The 16,523-nt window shown below is 40.8% G+C and overlaps 1 protein-coding gene across 1 annotated transcript in view; it reads left to right on the top strand.

Moving 5' to 3' along the window:
• kif21b (kinesin family member 21B) overlaps positions 1–16,125 on the top strand; it is a 55,224-nt gene extending 39,099 nt beyond the window's left edge. The window contains exons 25-34 of the mRNA XM_070840130.1: positions 851–919; positions 1,061–1,171; positions 4,732–4,770; positions 7,981–8,117; positions 8,691–8,871; positions 9,141–9,305; positions 9,966–10,083; positions 10,182–10,352; positions 14,785–14,984; positions 16,026–16,125. Of these exons, the coding sequence (XP_070696231.1) occupies positions 851–919; positions 1,061–1,171; positions 4,732–4,770; positions 7,981–8,117; positions 8,691–8,871; positions 9,141–9,305; positions 9,966–10,083; positions 10,182–10,352; positions 14,785–14,984; positions 16,026–16,125 (1,291 nt within the window). The remainder of the gene's footprint in view (positions 1–850; positions 920–1,060; positions 1,172–4,731; positions 4,771–7,980; positions 8,118–8,690; positions 8,872–9,140; positions 9,306–9,965; positions 10,084–10,181; positions 10,353–14,784; positions 14,985–16,025) is intronic.
• The last annotated feature ends 398 nt before the right edge of the window (positions 16,126–16,523 follow it).

A 16,523-nucleotide genomic window follows, 5' to 3' on the forward strand; every position in this document is an offset into this window, starting at 1 on the left:
CATTCTACTCCCACAAATAAGCTCAAGTATTTCATTGACAGCACAATCATTATCACGTTACTATTAGCTTTAAATGGCAACCCTTTACCTGTTACTACTTAAGCATTTTAAATCGCATCATGTTGTGTTAAGGTATTACAGCTGTTTCTGTATGTGGATGTCATTTTTATTGTGTCAAATTAGTAGAGCTTCTCTACAAATATTTCCAAGTATCATCTGGCAACTGCAGGAGTGCGTGCTAGGGTACAAGTACCCCTCATTGGAAATCCCCACTCCCCTGTGCGGGGGCAGAAGGGTGGCCTGTAGATTAGAGTCCTCTTCAATTACAGAGCCTCATCTTGAATCCTCATGTTGGTTAACATTTTCTCTGCTGAAGTATCCTTGAGCAAGATGTAGAGCCGGATCACTGAATGTTGATGACATGGGCTGACCTAGAAATACTAATGGGATAAACAATAAAGCAGGACAGAAACAAGAGGGTACTTTCATAACCATAAGCGAACACCTGTGGAATGTCATAAACGTATCAACAAGAAAAAAAGAAGATCTTTTTACATTTTATTCCCCGATGAGGGACACAAAGTTGTCAAAAAATGCTTCAGGGAGGGAAAAGGAGAAATCAAATAAACATTTAGTCCTTGGGGAAGGGAAGGCTTGGTAATGTGTGATTTGATATTTAAAGAAATTATCCTGCCAGTTGCTTTAGCGTGCTAGAAGTGTTGTTACATTACATAAAACCCTCGTTGCTTGTAGATTGCTGACAGTTTACATAGTTGAGTATCATCCTCCTGTGCACTCCCTTAAAGATTTGCTTAGTTTGCTTTTGTGTGTGTGTGTGTGTGTGTGTTAGTCCCAGGCAGTCTCGGGGTTATGACACCTCCCCTATAACAAGGAGAAAATCTTACGACCGTGCGTACAGGTACATGCAAGTTTAAGCTATTTTGTGGGCAAATCTATCACATTTTCTGACTGTGTAATGCAATTTTAATTCTCCTTCCCTCTTAACTCTTCTTGCCCTTCCCTATCCTTTAACCTTTGGCGCCCTCCCGTCTCTTATCAGGCCCACGGACGGCTACACTCCCCCCTCCTCCCCGCCCCTGAGGACCAGGAACGACCGCAACGTCTTCTCAAGGCTCACCAGCAACCAAACCCAAGGTTCTGCTCTGGACAAGTGAGTGCACTCTCACACAGATACGTGCTTTCATATACTGGTTTTATCCTCATCTGATCAATTGAGTCTCACATTGATTTAATGAGTCATTCTTTTCTTTTCTTTTCTTCTATGGTTTTAAGGTCTTCACTGACAGATACGTAGATAGAGGTTGAAGGTCAAGCCTTTCGAGAGGAAAGTGCTTTTGCCCAGTGTAGATGCACGCTCTTAAGAGTGTGCTATTGGAACTGTTAGGACAAAAAACACTCTTAGACAAAGAGACTTTTTCATCTGGTGTTAATATGGTACCTTGGGAACCAGATGGTGCAAACATTCACAGCATACAGGTGTTAGATGCACTCAGAGGCATTGAAGATCTGATCATCCAAACCATAACCACAGGCTACTCAGCAGCTGCATTTAGCAACACAAACAACAAGAAGGAGATGTAACTGCAGTGTGTTCCCATTCCATTTATAGGAGTTACCAGGAAACAAATGCAAATGAGCAGGGAGGCAGCTAAGTTAGTATCAACCTCTGCAGAAACGAACTGGGGGGAAAAAGCAAGATGTGCTATCTGTTTTGAGATGAGACACTTTTCCGAATGCAGATCATGCGCATCATCGTCATGTACAAAGAGAAATCAGTTTGTACAATCTAACCCAATAAAAAAACAGCCCTGCAATAAATCTTATCTCATACTAATCAGGTTTGTTGACACTGTGTCAGGCATAATTTGATTCAAATTTATGGTAATTTTTGTAGTAATTGTGGTGTTGAATTGGCCTGTTTTTTTTTTATCGCTTTTATTTCATCCTATTTCCATACGTGAAGCTAAAATAATGCTATAAACGCCTCTGCGTGTAGGCGCGTAGTGCAGGTACATCACATGGAGACACAATGTGGATATGAGGTGCATGTTAATGTCGGCTGCGAAGGTGCCAAGACTGGAATGAGCAACCCGGCCTTATCCCTTCCTGCTCACAATCAATTGCAGCTTTCCTCTCCAACAAATGTCAGCAGTTAATTTCAGTCAGCATTTGGCTCTGCTCTGAAGTTGTTTGTTTTGTAATCTTTATTAATCCGAAACACTTCTCAGCTTTATTGACCCTTAATTGTTAGCGAGGATGCAGTGTGAAATGAGTCAGGGTGCCATTAGTGTGTGTGTGCGTGCGTGTTTTTGGGTTGTATATGTGCATATTTGTATGTGTTGTGCGTGTTGGAGCCTGTGGGTCCTCATTATCTGGAGCAGGGGTAGGTAAATGAGTTGGCTCTTGTCATCTTCCTATGCAGCTGTTGTCACTGGTAGCCATTTTGAATTGACTCGAGGTGGCAGTCTGGGCGGATATTTGTGTTGAAGGTCTTGTATGTAGCTCCCACAGGAGAAGCCTTCCTATAGAGCGTAATGCAGGGGAATGAAATGATGTGAGGTTTTTCCTTTCACCTTTTGTTGCGGGGAGCATCGGCACTTTTGCAAGTTTCAGGCATTAACATCATTTTGTCACCTGCATTCTTGTTTTAAGTGAGGTGTGGGCGGTGTAAATGTTGTGTTTACTGAAACGATATTTACCAAAGATTCATCATTTAAACCATCGTTTTAACTTTGTTTGGTTTCATTGTTTTAACATTACTGACACTGACCCTAAATCTGACAATTAATCATCACAGGCTAAGTGAAGCTAATTTAGGAAAAAAAAAAAAAAATGTAGAAAGGCAATTCATTTTTATGAATTCTGTGTAATTGGGTGTCAAATGAGAAGCTGTCTGCAGTGTAAAGAGAGAAGGTAGCGATGTTCTCAAGTACATCTTTGCAAGTTAACAAAACCTGTTAGGATGCAAGAAGTTTTTGTGACTGTATGTGTGCTTTCCGCCTCTGTTTTTTGACTTATATCATATTTGGTTGCCTATGAGACGAGGATCAATGATTTGAAAGCGAGAACGAGGAAAATTAATTTTATGCAAAGTTTTCTTGTCTTCTGTTGGATAAACAGGCTCTGAATCCCCGATCTGTTTTTTTTTTAAATCCTCACATTACATTTGCAGCCTCCAAAACCAATGAATTTTAAAAGGATTTTGTCTTGAGAGTCTGAAAGAAGAGCTGATATTGTTATGTTAATAGCCACCATGACCGGCAATAAATACCAAGAAATTGAGGAATTTCTATCACCTTTTAACACTGTTGCTCCCTCCAGACATATTCTGAACCATTTTGTTTTATTATTTCATGCTCGTGAGTGTAAAACAAGGGCTCTCAAACCCGAAGCTATGAAATATTTACAGTATAATAACACTTTTATTGCCTTTCCCTCCGAGCTATTGTGGAGGCACTGTACATGTGTGGCCTGGATATTCTCCCCTGACAGCTTTGAGCCAGCTGGTCTGTGACTTTGACTGACAACCTTATCCTCCATTTTGAATTTTCCCTTCCATCAACCCTGTTAGAGGTCCTTAAGCTCTTCTCTGTACTAATTCCCTGAATATGTCTGGAAAGAGTAGATGTGGGAGGGGACACTGGCATCAGGAGGGTCATACGTTTGGGGTAAGGCGACAAACATGTGGAAACTGTCATCTGTAGCGGTTCTTTGACCTCGTGTATGACTCTCCTGGCATCAGTGTTTCCTCCTTGACTACTTCCCTTTTTCTTTCAGCACCTTTTTTCTGCTTTGTTCAAATGAATAGTTTGACATTTTGGGAAATACGCCAATTCACCTTTTTTGCTGAGAATTAGATGAGAAGATTGAAGGCATCCTTGTGTCTGTATGCCAGCAGCTTGCTAATTCAGTCTTGCATAAAAACCGTGGAAACGGCCAACTTTGTGTGAAGGTAACAAAATCTGCTGGCCACCACCTCTAGAGCTCACAGATGGATATTTATTTCTGTTGTTTAATTGGTAAAATTTAATGTAATTGAAATCAATACGAGTAAAAAAATGAAAAACAACAAATTGTGGTTTTAGTTCTGCACATAAACTCATGTAAAACCACAAATTACTTATTCTATCTATTATCTAGTGTATGAATTGTTTTCCATTCCATAGACATAGACAGATTTTGTTACCTTAGGACAGAGCTAGGCTGGCTGTTTCCCCCTTTTTCTTGTATTCATGCTAAGCTACGCTAAGCTTATATTGAACTGACAGGCATAAGAGTAGTATCTACCGTATTATCTAACTCTCTGCAACAAATTAAGTAAGCGTATTTCCCAAAATGTCATGCTATTTCTTTAAACCTTTAACCTTTAATGTTAGCCCTAACACTGCTAGGGGAAAATCCACTAAACCAGGCACTGCTTAGTGTGGGTGTTACCTGGGGAAACACCTGCAGACAGTGGTCAAGGAATACAGCCTGCTCAGTGTTTATCAGTGAAGAAGCACATTTCATGGCCCGATAATCACTGAACAAGCTTTATTGTTTGACTGAGCTTTCCTGCCAGTTTGCTCACTGCTTTATATCCAAAACCCTTCCCACAGCCACTCCTTCCCGTAACCCTTTGCCAGTAATCCTTCTGTCTTTCCTTAGCGTGGTTAACCCTTTCCTCTTCCCGCCCCACCCTCCCCTCTCCTGCTCCTCTTCTGCCTCCAGGTCGGATGACAGCGACTCCTCGCTCTCCGAGGTGCTCAGGTAGAGGAACTGTGTTCGTCACTCTCTGTTTTCCCATTTGCCTGTTAACTCACCTGGTGTCATCTCGTCTCCACCAGTAGTCAGTGCCTCGCCTGGCCTCTCCTCCACCTCCCTCTCCCCACTCTGCGGGCGGGGCCGCTGTGGTGCACGTTTTAACCACATGCGGCCATCTTGACCCGCAGGCTTTTCGCCACCTGTGTTTCTCTGTGGTGTTACACACACACACACACACACACACGAGACCTGAATGAACTTTACCACTTTTCTAGAGGCTGTAGAAAAAGAAGATAAATGTTATTTAAAGGAACACCTCATGACGGTAGTAACCATCTGATATTAATATTATAATAATATATATATTATATATATATATATATATATATTAATCCTGTAAGAGAAGCATGATCACTCTTTTTCGATATATATATCATAACTTCATTTCCAGTAAAGACTGCAGTATTAATAGAGGGTTAGAAATGCACATGAGAGGAATTAGTCCAACTGTAAGAAATGCACTTATTTTGTTTTGTTGTTAAATAAGTAGCAGTTAGTTAGCTTAGCATGGCACAAAGAGTGGAAATGGGGTGAAATAGCTAGTCTTGCTCTTTCCAAACATAACAAAATCCTCCTACCATCACCTCTAGAGCTCATTAATGAACATGTTATATTATCTATTTAATCCGGCACAAACGGTGTAAAGCGTAAAGGCCACAAATTTTGTTACCAGCAGAGGCTCTTGTTTTTATAATTACATTTTTTACGGATTAAATGTAAGTTAGTTAATGAGCTGGTTGGTAGATTTTGCTACCTTTGGACCGAGCCAGGCTAGCTATCTCACCCTGCTTCCAGTCTTCATGCTAAGCTTATATAATTGGCTACTGACTGTGGCTTCAAAGGTAGTGTACAGACACGACGGTGGTATTTATCTTCTCATCTGACTTTCGGCAAAAACGCACTTTTATTTTAAAGACAAATACAATGAAATTATATAATAATTACGAAAACTGATTTTACTCGCGTTCTTTCAAATCAGTCCTTTCTATTTCTTTGTCTTTATCACACACACGCTAACAGATGGATGCGCCTCTCACCGTGGCTCTTGTGTCTGTTTTTCTGCGTACTGCAGAGAGCACACACTGATCTCCTTCCTTGTTTTCATTAGTCTGCTGGTCTCTTGGTGCTTGGCCCTGCAACATCCATTAGCAGCCCTTACGTAGCAGCATAACACAGCGCACCATGATATCTTCTGCAGACGCTGAAAGAATGGGAACACTTTCTGCCATTTAGACCAGCCTAATGCTGTCAAAAATAGAGTGCAGCATTCAGTGATATTAGAGCATGTGCAGTGTGTGTCCTCATAGAGAAAAACAAAAGAGGAACAAAAATGAAGGTGTCCAGGATAACGCAACATACTGGTTTCCTGGCAGGTAAACAAAGTAGCTTGGTTAAGTGACAGTGGTTCTGACAACATATTAAGGTAAAAAAAATCATGTTTTTATTCATTTAAAAGAATATGATCAATATATCTTTCACACAAGGATGCGATTAAATGTCTTCCCATTTTAACCAATGAGGATGAAGCGCACAACCTTCCTCTGACAACATGATGGGGTTAAAAGCCTTTAGAGTGATAAGGTTCATTCAAATGAAACCGCACCTCGAATTCTTTTTCTCCTTTTTTTTTTTTTTAAATCATCCTTTCCCTCTCTCCTCTATTTATTGAAAAAAATGTGTATAGTTTTTCTCATATTTTTATCCAACAAATGCCGTGTTTTTGATCCTCATATTATCTTATAATAGTCTTTCCAACGTGGAATTGGACCAAAAAGAGGGTTGGACAGATTGCATGTGTTCACTCTGCACACCTGCCATCACAGTCAGCTTTTGCCGCTCTGCAGAGGAGCAGAAGCTGATAATTTGACTACATAATCGGCTTGTTAAATCTCCTTACCCACATGTACCACATACCCTTTTCCCAGGGCCCCAAAAGGCATTTGACTGTGGAGGTGCTGAACTGAGAGTCAGCCCCCACCTAACTGGCTGCTGCATGTGTTGACGATGACGTTTGAAGACGTTGTGCTGTGGTATATTTTTGAGTTGCTGGCTGCTGTGTAGTCAGTGTTTCAGGCTGTGGCTGTTGATAACAATTGTTTTTAGCTTATTCTGTGCAAGTCGGTTCCGTTTTGTGTTTTATGAGACCTGGCAGACATGCATGCAATCTTTTTTTCACTGGCTAATGATTGACAGTTTTTGATTTGGGTTGGCGTTTTTATGCACTGATACACTGAAAGTATGGTTTAGTGTTTTAATTTTTGATTTGACGTGTGTATTTGTGTGTGTGTGTGTGTGTGTGTGTGTGTGTGTGTGTGTGTCTTCACGCTGGGACATCAGTGCACAGAGGAGCAGCATGTTGCCATCCTCGACAAGTTTCAAGCACACCCTTCTGTGTTTTGCTCACTCTGTGCAGAAACAAACCTGTCCTGAATTTTGCTACAGATTCTATTTTCCCCTCCTCACATCCTCTGGCTCTCCCTCACTGTTCTCTCACATACACACTAACCACCGTTGGTGTTATTAGGAAGCCCACCAGGGACCAATTTTCCCACATTCCTCTCTCTTCTTCTCACCCTGCTCTGTCTCACTCTGCTGACTGCTCTCCAGGCACTCTGGACTCTGGCCTGTCAGTGGGACATAGATTAGTTGGGGGGTGGGGTGGGCAGTGTTTCAGCTAGAGAGATTGAGTGCACATAATACAGAAGCGACTGTGCGTGTTTGAGTATATGTGGGTATGTACTGTGTGTGTGTGTGTGTGTGTGTGTGAGAGAGAGACAGAGAAAAGACAGACAGATTGACAAGTTGAATAGGAAAGCAGCTCTTACTCTTGTAGTACCTTAATTGGGCTGTTCCACAACATAAAGAAAAGAGGGGGGTGGAGGTGGAGGCAGGCCAGAAAGACGGATCAGTTTGGCTCAGAAAACAGGAAGTTGCGTGTATGTGCATATTTTTTTTAGGGGAGTACATCATCTGTATGTATCCAGTGAGGTTTGTATTGTCTTTGTATACTGGAAATAACATTTGTGTTTGTGTGTGCATGTTTGTGAGCTGTGTTGTTTTTTCAGTGCACACATCTGTAGATATTAGGAGAGAAATCAGGCTTACTGATTGATATTGAAGAGACTGTGACGCTGTATGTGCATTTGTGATCTTTAGGGGTGTGATCAATCCCATCGGTGGTGTGAAGGGGGGTCGGACGGCGCCCCTGCAGTGTGTTTCTGTAGCCGAGGGGCATTCGAAGCCAGTCCTGTGTGTGGATGCTACAGATGAGCTGCTATTCACAGGATCTAAAGGTACACATACCTCTAATTACACTGATAGCTCTTTCTTTTAAGGGGTTTTTCTTATAAACCTTTAATGGCCTAAATAGCTGCTCTTTAATTAACAGTATATATCATTACATGTGTGTTTTTTAAAGCTCTTCCAATTGGATCTCATTCACGTTAAAGCAAATCACATGATGTGTTTGTTTCCAATGCTGCCACTCTTGTTTCCAGTTGTTAAGCTAAGCTAAGCTAAGCTAAGCTAACTAGCTGCTGGATGTAACTTCCTGATTTATAACGCAAGTGTGAAAATAGCATCAATCTTCTCATCTGTTGGACTATTCTTCTAATCCGCACACAAACAGAAATGTAAAAAACATTAATTAGTGTTTGTTGTTACTCGTGTCGTTTTTACATTTCTGTTTGAGTGCGGATTAAACGAACAAGACACAACGTGTTGATTATTTCTGGCTTGTAGCAAAAATAATAGCGAGATTAGAATTGTCTGATCCATTTTATTTAAAATGCTATACATGCAAGTAGCAGCCTGAACTTTGCCTCTGTTGTGCAGAGTATTTGAAGTGTCCATCTTTCCTCCTCCAGATCGTACCTGTAAGATGTGGAACCTGGTTACAGGTCAGGAGATTGTAACCCTCAAAGGCCACCCAAACAACGTGGTGTCAGTCAAATATTGTCCTTCCTCCTGTCTGGTCTTCTCTGTCTCCACCTCCTACATCAAGGTTTGGGACATCCGCGACTCTGCCAAGTGTATCCGAACGCTTACGTAAGTTTCCTCCCTGCAACCAGCCAGACGAAACAGATAAGCTGAAAAATTGCAGATGAGGAGATATTTGACAGACGTGATCTACGAATGTGTTTTTCCTGCTCAGTGATGTGTTTCAAGTTGCAGAAAAGTGGCAAATGAAATGAGGAAGTGATTTGAAATGCATCTAGAGAAAATGACAGCTGTAAAAATCTCTGTCTCTGCTGTTTTTTTTTCTCCTTCTTGTGTCAGTTTTTAACCCACCATTTTGTTCCTGTTTGCCCCCGCAGTTCATCTGGGCAGGTGGTCTCAGGTGATGCATGTGCGGGCACCACCACCCGCACAATAACCTTTGCGCAGGGCGAGTGTCAGATCAACCAGATAGCCCTCAACCCGTCAGGATCTGTGCTCTACGCTGCTGCTGGAAACACTGTTCGCATGTGGGACCTCAACAGGTACATTTGCACCTTCAGTAATTTATTCATTCATTGACCTGCTCATCCAATTTCTGATCTAAGTATTTATTCAGTCATTTTTGTATCTACATTTTAATTAATTCTGTCGTTGATTCAAATGCTTACTACTCATTCCACATTCATTGGCTCATTCATGCAGATAGTTTCTTTACAGCCAGCTTTAAAGTCCCTTAGACGTGGATGTGGATGTATATATTAATTTGTCAATCAACCAGAGAGCTGATTAACATCTTACCGAGTCATATGAAGTGTGTACATGAGCATGTTTTCTACAGGGTGCCCATATCTGAAAAAGCACCATCTTCTCCTCAGTTTTTATGCTGCTAGAGGGGAATGATTAACAGATAGGACCAGACAGTTTGCGCTGAGGGGCTCAGACCTATTTAATGATGCATAAGAACCTCCCAGAAATGAAAAATGAATGTATTAAACATGTCTTCAGTATCATCTCTGCCTATGGCATCGCTGTGTCTCAGCAGTTTTACTTCACTCGTGAGATGTAAAGTGATTTCATACAGTGAAACTGGCGCATTGAAAATCAAATTCTCCTAAGTAATGAATTTCACAGATCTTTGCTTCGCCTCCTTTGCTGTGCGCCTGTGTGTGTGTGTGTGTGTGTGTGTATTTACGTATGTTTAGGATGCAAGGGATGGGGAAGCTGACAGGCCACATTGGCTCTGTCATGTGTCTGACAGTGGGACAGTCTTTGCTGGGAAAAGACCAAGTTATCACTGGCTCCAAAGACCACTATGTCAAGGTACCACCTACACACATACTCACACGTACTTAGACCAGACCCAAGTGTCACAGATGCAGACATCTTTTACAGTCTCCTGCTTACTGTTTTCTCCTCAGGTGTTTGACGTGGCAGAGGGAACTATGGGTAATGTAGGGCCAGCTCATAACTTTGAGCCACCCCATTATGACGGCATCGAGTGCTTGGCTGTACAGGGAGATGTGCTGTTCAGTGGGTCGAGAGACAACGGCATCAAGAAATGGGATCTGGAGCAGCAGGAGCTCACTCAGGTGTGTGTGTGTGTTTATGTGCCTGAATGTTCAGATTTGTTATATGGATGAAGGCAGGGCTTTTTCTTAAAGCCTGGTCTCTTTTATCATGCTGAGGACATACAGAAACTATTTGAAATCAAAGCTGGATGTGTTGTATGTTCCTACACAGTATGTCCAGTCATCTGGGTTAAGGTTAGCAGGAAGCGGAATGATTCAATCAAATGATCCAATGTCCTGTTTTATGTCTTGTAAGCAAAGCCGTTCTTTTCATAGGATGTATGCAGTGCAGATAGAGGGCCAACACAGTGTAAAAGGGAGATTATTGTGGGAAAAGATTTCTTGTCAGAAACTGTCAGAAGCTTTGCAGCAAACAAAAGTTTTTTTATACTTCCATGTTATGTTCAGCAAGATTATCCTTTCAAGTAAGCACCACTTGAATACGGATTTTTGAAGTGTAAATGCAATCGAATAGTTTGCAAGAGCGCGACTACAAACAAAAATAGAAGCTGTAAAGGCAGACTGGTGTGTAAATGACATCGACGTAGCATCCCTGACAACCTCTGTAGTCTCATTCAGCCACTTATTAGCAAGTGCTTTTTTTAAGACGCATAAAAGCTTCAGAATTCAAGAGTGGGGTATTTACTTTTATGTTGAAGAACATATTTTGTTCTTCAACATATTCAACTTCTGTTTTCAGGACTCATTCCTGCAGCACTCTATTGAAGACAAGAAGCAAGAAAAAATGTAAACTGTACTTGAACTGAAGCTCTGAACAAAGATCTCCTTACATGACTGTCTAATTTGGGGTCTCAAACCAGTTTGTAGTGCAGCTTCTTCTTTCTTCTTCTTCTTTCTTTTCTCATGGCACAGACGGTGCCCATGCAGCACTGGTAGAGACCGCACTTTGCTCGTTATCCGACACCCGATACCTGCTCGGCTGTGACAGTAAAAAGCTGTGCAGCCAGTTGAGCATTAAGTTGGAGGACAGCTCCCTTCATGTCTTCTTTTACCCAGAGTGCTCACTCTGTGGCGAGAGTCAACAGAGTGTCGTTGTGTGTAATGTGGCAGTAAATCACAGCGTCAACCTCAGGGTGTTAGAGCCCACACGCCTCACAGCCACAGGTACCAGAGAGGAAAGTCATTGTGTGTGTGTGTGTCTTTGTATGCATGTGTTGGCTTCTGCGATGTCTCTTGTATATCCCCTTTTGCCTGTATACGTTAATAATACATAATAATGCACCTTGTGGGTGGATGTGGCTTACTCATTTGCATACACAGTTATATGCATATTAAGCAGCACTTTCTCATTGTTGTTTGCATAAGTTCTAGTTAGCCTTTGTTGATCCAAACAGAGAAAACAAGAACACAAGACACTGTTATTTCCATTCAGAGGCTCAATTAAATCAGCTCAGTCAGTGCTGTGGTCTGCGGTGTATGACCTTAACCTCATTTGTGAAGCAGCCAACACAATCCGTTTTACAGCCTCTCTAAGTCAGTAGTCTCTGTCTAATTATGTAATAAGATCAAATTGTGGCTCGGGGTATAATAGAATATATTACTCAGAATCAGAAACTCACCCTCCAGGATTGCTGCTGGGAGCTGTTCTACACTGACCCCTCTGTTAAAATGCATATGCTACAGCGTGTTTCTTGGGAGAGTATGTGAGGCAATTTGTTTATAATTGCTCAACACTGTAGTTTAGCGATTCCCAGTTGCTTGATATATATTAATATACCTTTTATAAACAATTTCAAGTTTGCGTGCTTCGGTGGTTTTATCAAGTAGTTATGCAACTGCAGCTGCAGCAGCATGGTGTTTCTCTCTGTGAGGTGTTGGGAGGCATTAACACATTTTACACATATACTTATGTACATGTTCACATATTTACATTGTGTTAAATGTGTTTATGTGTAAGTACACAAGAGCAGTGCAAAAACTGAAGTCAGATTCCTCGAATGTGTTCACATACTTGATTCTGATTTTTACGCACTTTTGTAAAGTTGTTACAGATGAGTGAGCTAGATTTAATGTATGTGAGAACTGTCTTTGTTTTGAGTAATAGCTATTTCTCATCTACATCTCTTATTGCACTCCCAACTATCTGCTAACTACTATTTATATTGGTTTCAGAAATCTGGTGACTTTTTTCAAGTCATGGTTGAGAAATTGTGTGCTCAGTTTTTCTGTTTTCTCAGTGAGTGTGAACTGGACTGAGAACCTGTAATGCCCTGTAAGACATCGGTTGATATCAATGATATTACATACAGAATGGTATATTCCTAATTTACCATATTGAATAAAATGGGAGCTAAGAATCAACGCCATCTAGCTCTACACATAAATTAACAACTTGATGCCATATGTGCAAGATCCAGTATCTGTGAAGCAGCCAACCTGCTGAGATCGTCACACAAGCATCTGCAGACGATAAGAAAGGAGCTCAACCACGGCACTATATCAGATATCTGAGAGTTTAAAAACATCTGATAACATATTGGCCGATATATGCTATGTAATGGAGACACTGCCTCTAAATGACCTGAAATATAGCTTTGGCATTTTTTAATTTGCTCATTAGCTTGCTTCAATAATAATATATTGGCAACAAGCTAATATGATGCTATATACTGGCCGGCCAATTTATCAGTTTTACTCTACTAGAGAATGGAGAAAATGGATAGAAGCCATTAGGTTTATGGCAGTGACCAATAAATCCTTATTTTCTGCAATTACAGACTCTTAGGAAAACAGGAAGGCCACATAAACACATAACTGCTAAAAGCATCAGTTTTATGCCAAAGGACATATCTGTAAACATTAAATTTCAAACCATTCAAAACCTCAACAAACCTCTGGCTGAGAGTCACCTCTGCCAGCCAAGACATTATGACTGCAGTGGCACACGATTACCAAGTGGTCAATTAAATAATGGAAAAGGATAGAAACTGTCCACCAAATCTTACTGATGGGATTATGCTGATGGAGTCGATCAGAGTTTAATGCAGGCGTTCATTCTACCTGCTGTCTACACTGTTTGTAACCAAGCATCGTTTCTGTCCATCATCATCTACCCATGTGTGGCAACAATTTTCTGATTCTTTTTCTAAATGGGTAGTACCAGCAGGAGAATGGTCCTTTTTATGTTCTATTGTGAATCATAAATTCTTGAGAGCTACGGAGCTGTGTTTAAATACGCACCTTTGTTTATACAAAGCAATGCGATATATGCACCAGATTACATTGTACATAGCAAATTATAGCCATTTGGATAATGTCACACACAGCATTCAAATGGCTCTTGGCTCGGACTATTGTTCAGCAAGAATCACTTAACAGAAAATAAGTTGCAGCTCTGTTTCAAGATGAAATCACCTTGAGTTAAATAATACTGATTTCTTTTATGGCCTAGAAAGCTAAAAAACACATGCTTTGATTTAAGCTCTGTTTTGATCATAAGGAAGAAGGCTAAAATAGACTTGCAAATGAGGAATACGTATGGATTTTATAACTGAGTTACTGCCGAACAAAGAAAAAGATGCAGACAAACTGCAAACAGCAGTGTGAAACACTATGTGCAGAAACATCTACAAACAAATTATTTTGTGAGATACCTGATGGAAACAATAATGGAAAAGGGGCTTAATTTGCATTGTTATTTTGGTTGGAGGCTAATCTCAAAATTCAACATTAATATCAACTAATGACAGAAGCAAATGAAACACAACAGGAAAAAGTAGATAAATACAATAAAAGTTATCTTTCTGTGCATGTGTTCTGCTGTTCAGAGCTAAATTAATCTGCCCCCCAGTTGGTTGAGATAAACAAAAAGTAAAAAAAAAAAAACGTACAGAACAACTAAACCCAAGGTGAAGGCATGGTAAGTTAGGTAAAGCCCAAACTTAAAATCAAAATGTTTTTTGGATCATTATTCTGTATTTTGAGACTGATATGTGTACTGAGAATATTTGATATCAGGCATGGTTAACTCCGGTCTTCCCCCAATTAAATGAAAGTGTCATACTTTTTCAAACACTTACTCTGTAATTTGAAATGAAGACAACTGAAACACTTCTCCTTGCTTATGTCAGTGTTATTTTTATGACAAGACATGAGATAGAATAATCAGTTCTGCGTTCATGAATCATGTTTGATGTCCTTGTAAAATACTGAACACAGAAACATAAGCTAAAAATAAAACTGAGACTAAATACAGCATTAGTGAGCCTCAAGCCACCCCTCTACTTGTATGTTGCCTAGCAACGATGTGCTTTTCCCATTCAAGAAATACACTGTTTCACTGAAGATGATTTATATGCAAAAAAATGTATAGAAAAACTGAGCATTTATGTTTCTGCTGCCATTCTGAGATTCAAGATTCAAATTACTGGAAGATTTTAAATGTGAAAACTTGAGATGTAATATCTGTCTGTCTCCCTGTTTTACCCCACAGCAAATCCCCAATGCCCATAAGGACTGGGTGTGTGCTCTGGCGTACGTCCCAGGCCGTCCAATGCTACTGAGCGCCTGTCGCGGCGGCATGCTGAAGGTGTGGAACGTAGACAACTTCACCCCCATAGGAGAGGTCAGAGGCCACGACAGCCCCATTAACGCCATATGCACCAACTCAAGACAGATCTTCACTGCATCCAGGTAAAAAAACTGTTATTACTGTCATGAAAGTGTCCGTAGATTAAACTACCCTCAGCTTTAAACTGAATCATACATAAAAGTTAAAGGGTAAGAGTCGTGATATTCTACATTTTGTCTTTTGTCAATTAATTCCTTGAAAAGACCAAACCAGCAATGAATTGATTTTGCTAACATGCAATGCATCCACTGTGCCATAGAGCCGGATAAAAACTATTGAAACACATCAGTGATGATCATGTTGTGCTAGCGGACATGTTCCCTTATTCTCATAAACATGGACACTGTGGTTTATTTATCCAAATAGTAGCCAACAAATGGACTGTCAAGTCTTGTTGGTGTAAAAATTGCTTAAAACTACGGTACCCTGCAGGTCTTTTATCAAAAAAATGAACCTATATGTTAATTACCCCATTTGTGAGGGTTAAATCTTCAGCTCGAAGGTTTGAAAGACAGGATAATGTTTGTATTTTAGAGAGAAAATATAGGCCCTCTACCAAATATATTACCTTTTCCTAAATGAGATGATAACTCACACATGCTTATTTCTCACTGATAAATGCCTGTGTAATAGAGGTTTTATAGTGCTCTTGTTTATCCAGTCTATTTGTTCTTTTTGGTTTACAGCCCGAGTTCTTAATGTCGTTCCACCTCATGTAGAAATTGTTGCTGGTTCGACAATAAAGATCCATGAATCCTTGAATCCTCAGAGAGGGCCACACTTTACTACATCCTTTTTCTCTGAGCTCTCAGCTGCATCAGACAGGGACGATGCTTGTTTGCTATTTGTGTCTGCCTGACAGGGACATTTGTGTTCATTTTATTCACTTCTCTTTCAATCGGGGGCCTTTCGCTGAAGGTGACTAACTCTCTGCTCCCTCTTCTTCCTGTCTTCTCCTCCTCTCGCTCTCTTCTGTCATCGCTCGCTTTTCTGCGGACAAATATTTGGTCTCTCAAACTCTGCATTCCCACTCCTCCTCTCCTGCTGTTCTGCACCCTCACCTTCCTCCTCCTCTGCTCCCCCCTTCCCGTTGTCGACCCCAGTGACTGCAGGGTGAAGTTGTGGAGCTATGTACCAGGCTTGACCCCGTGTCTTCCTCGACGGGTCCTGGCCATCAAGGGCCGAGCCACCAGCCTCCCATGATTCCGCTCACCAACCCTCCCTTCCTCTGGTACTCTCTTAGCTAATCTCCATCTTGTGTTCCCTGCTGCGTTTTTTCACCCTACTTTGATATTTCTTTACCTGCTTCAGTTTTCCCCTGTTCTGTTTCTATCCCCCTTTTCATTTATGCTCCAAATCTTCGGACATTCTTTTCGCTCGGTTTTTGCTGTTGTCTTTTCACATGTTGCTCTGTTTGGCTCAGTTTGACTTCTCTTTGTAAAACTTTTATCACAGGTTGATTTGCGCAGAATAATTTTCCTTTTTCTTATGTGCACAAATCAAATTCGTATGCTGCGCCTGTTGCTCTGCTTAACACAATAACAACTGGGAAATTCGCTTTCTCTCTGAAAGGTGAGAAGATCAATACCACTCTCATATCT

Source organism: Pempheris klunzingeri, chromosome 2, assembly GCF_042242105.1.
Source record: "Pempheris klunzingeri isolate RE-2024b chromosome 2, fPemKlu1.hap1, whole genome shotgun sequence".
NCBI lineage: Eukaryota > Metazoa > Chordata > Actinopteri > Acropomatiformes > Pempheridae > Pempheris > Pempheris klunzingeri.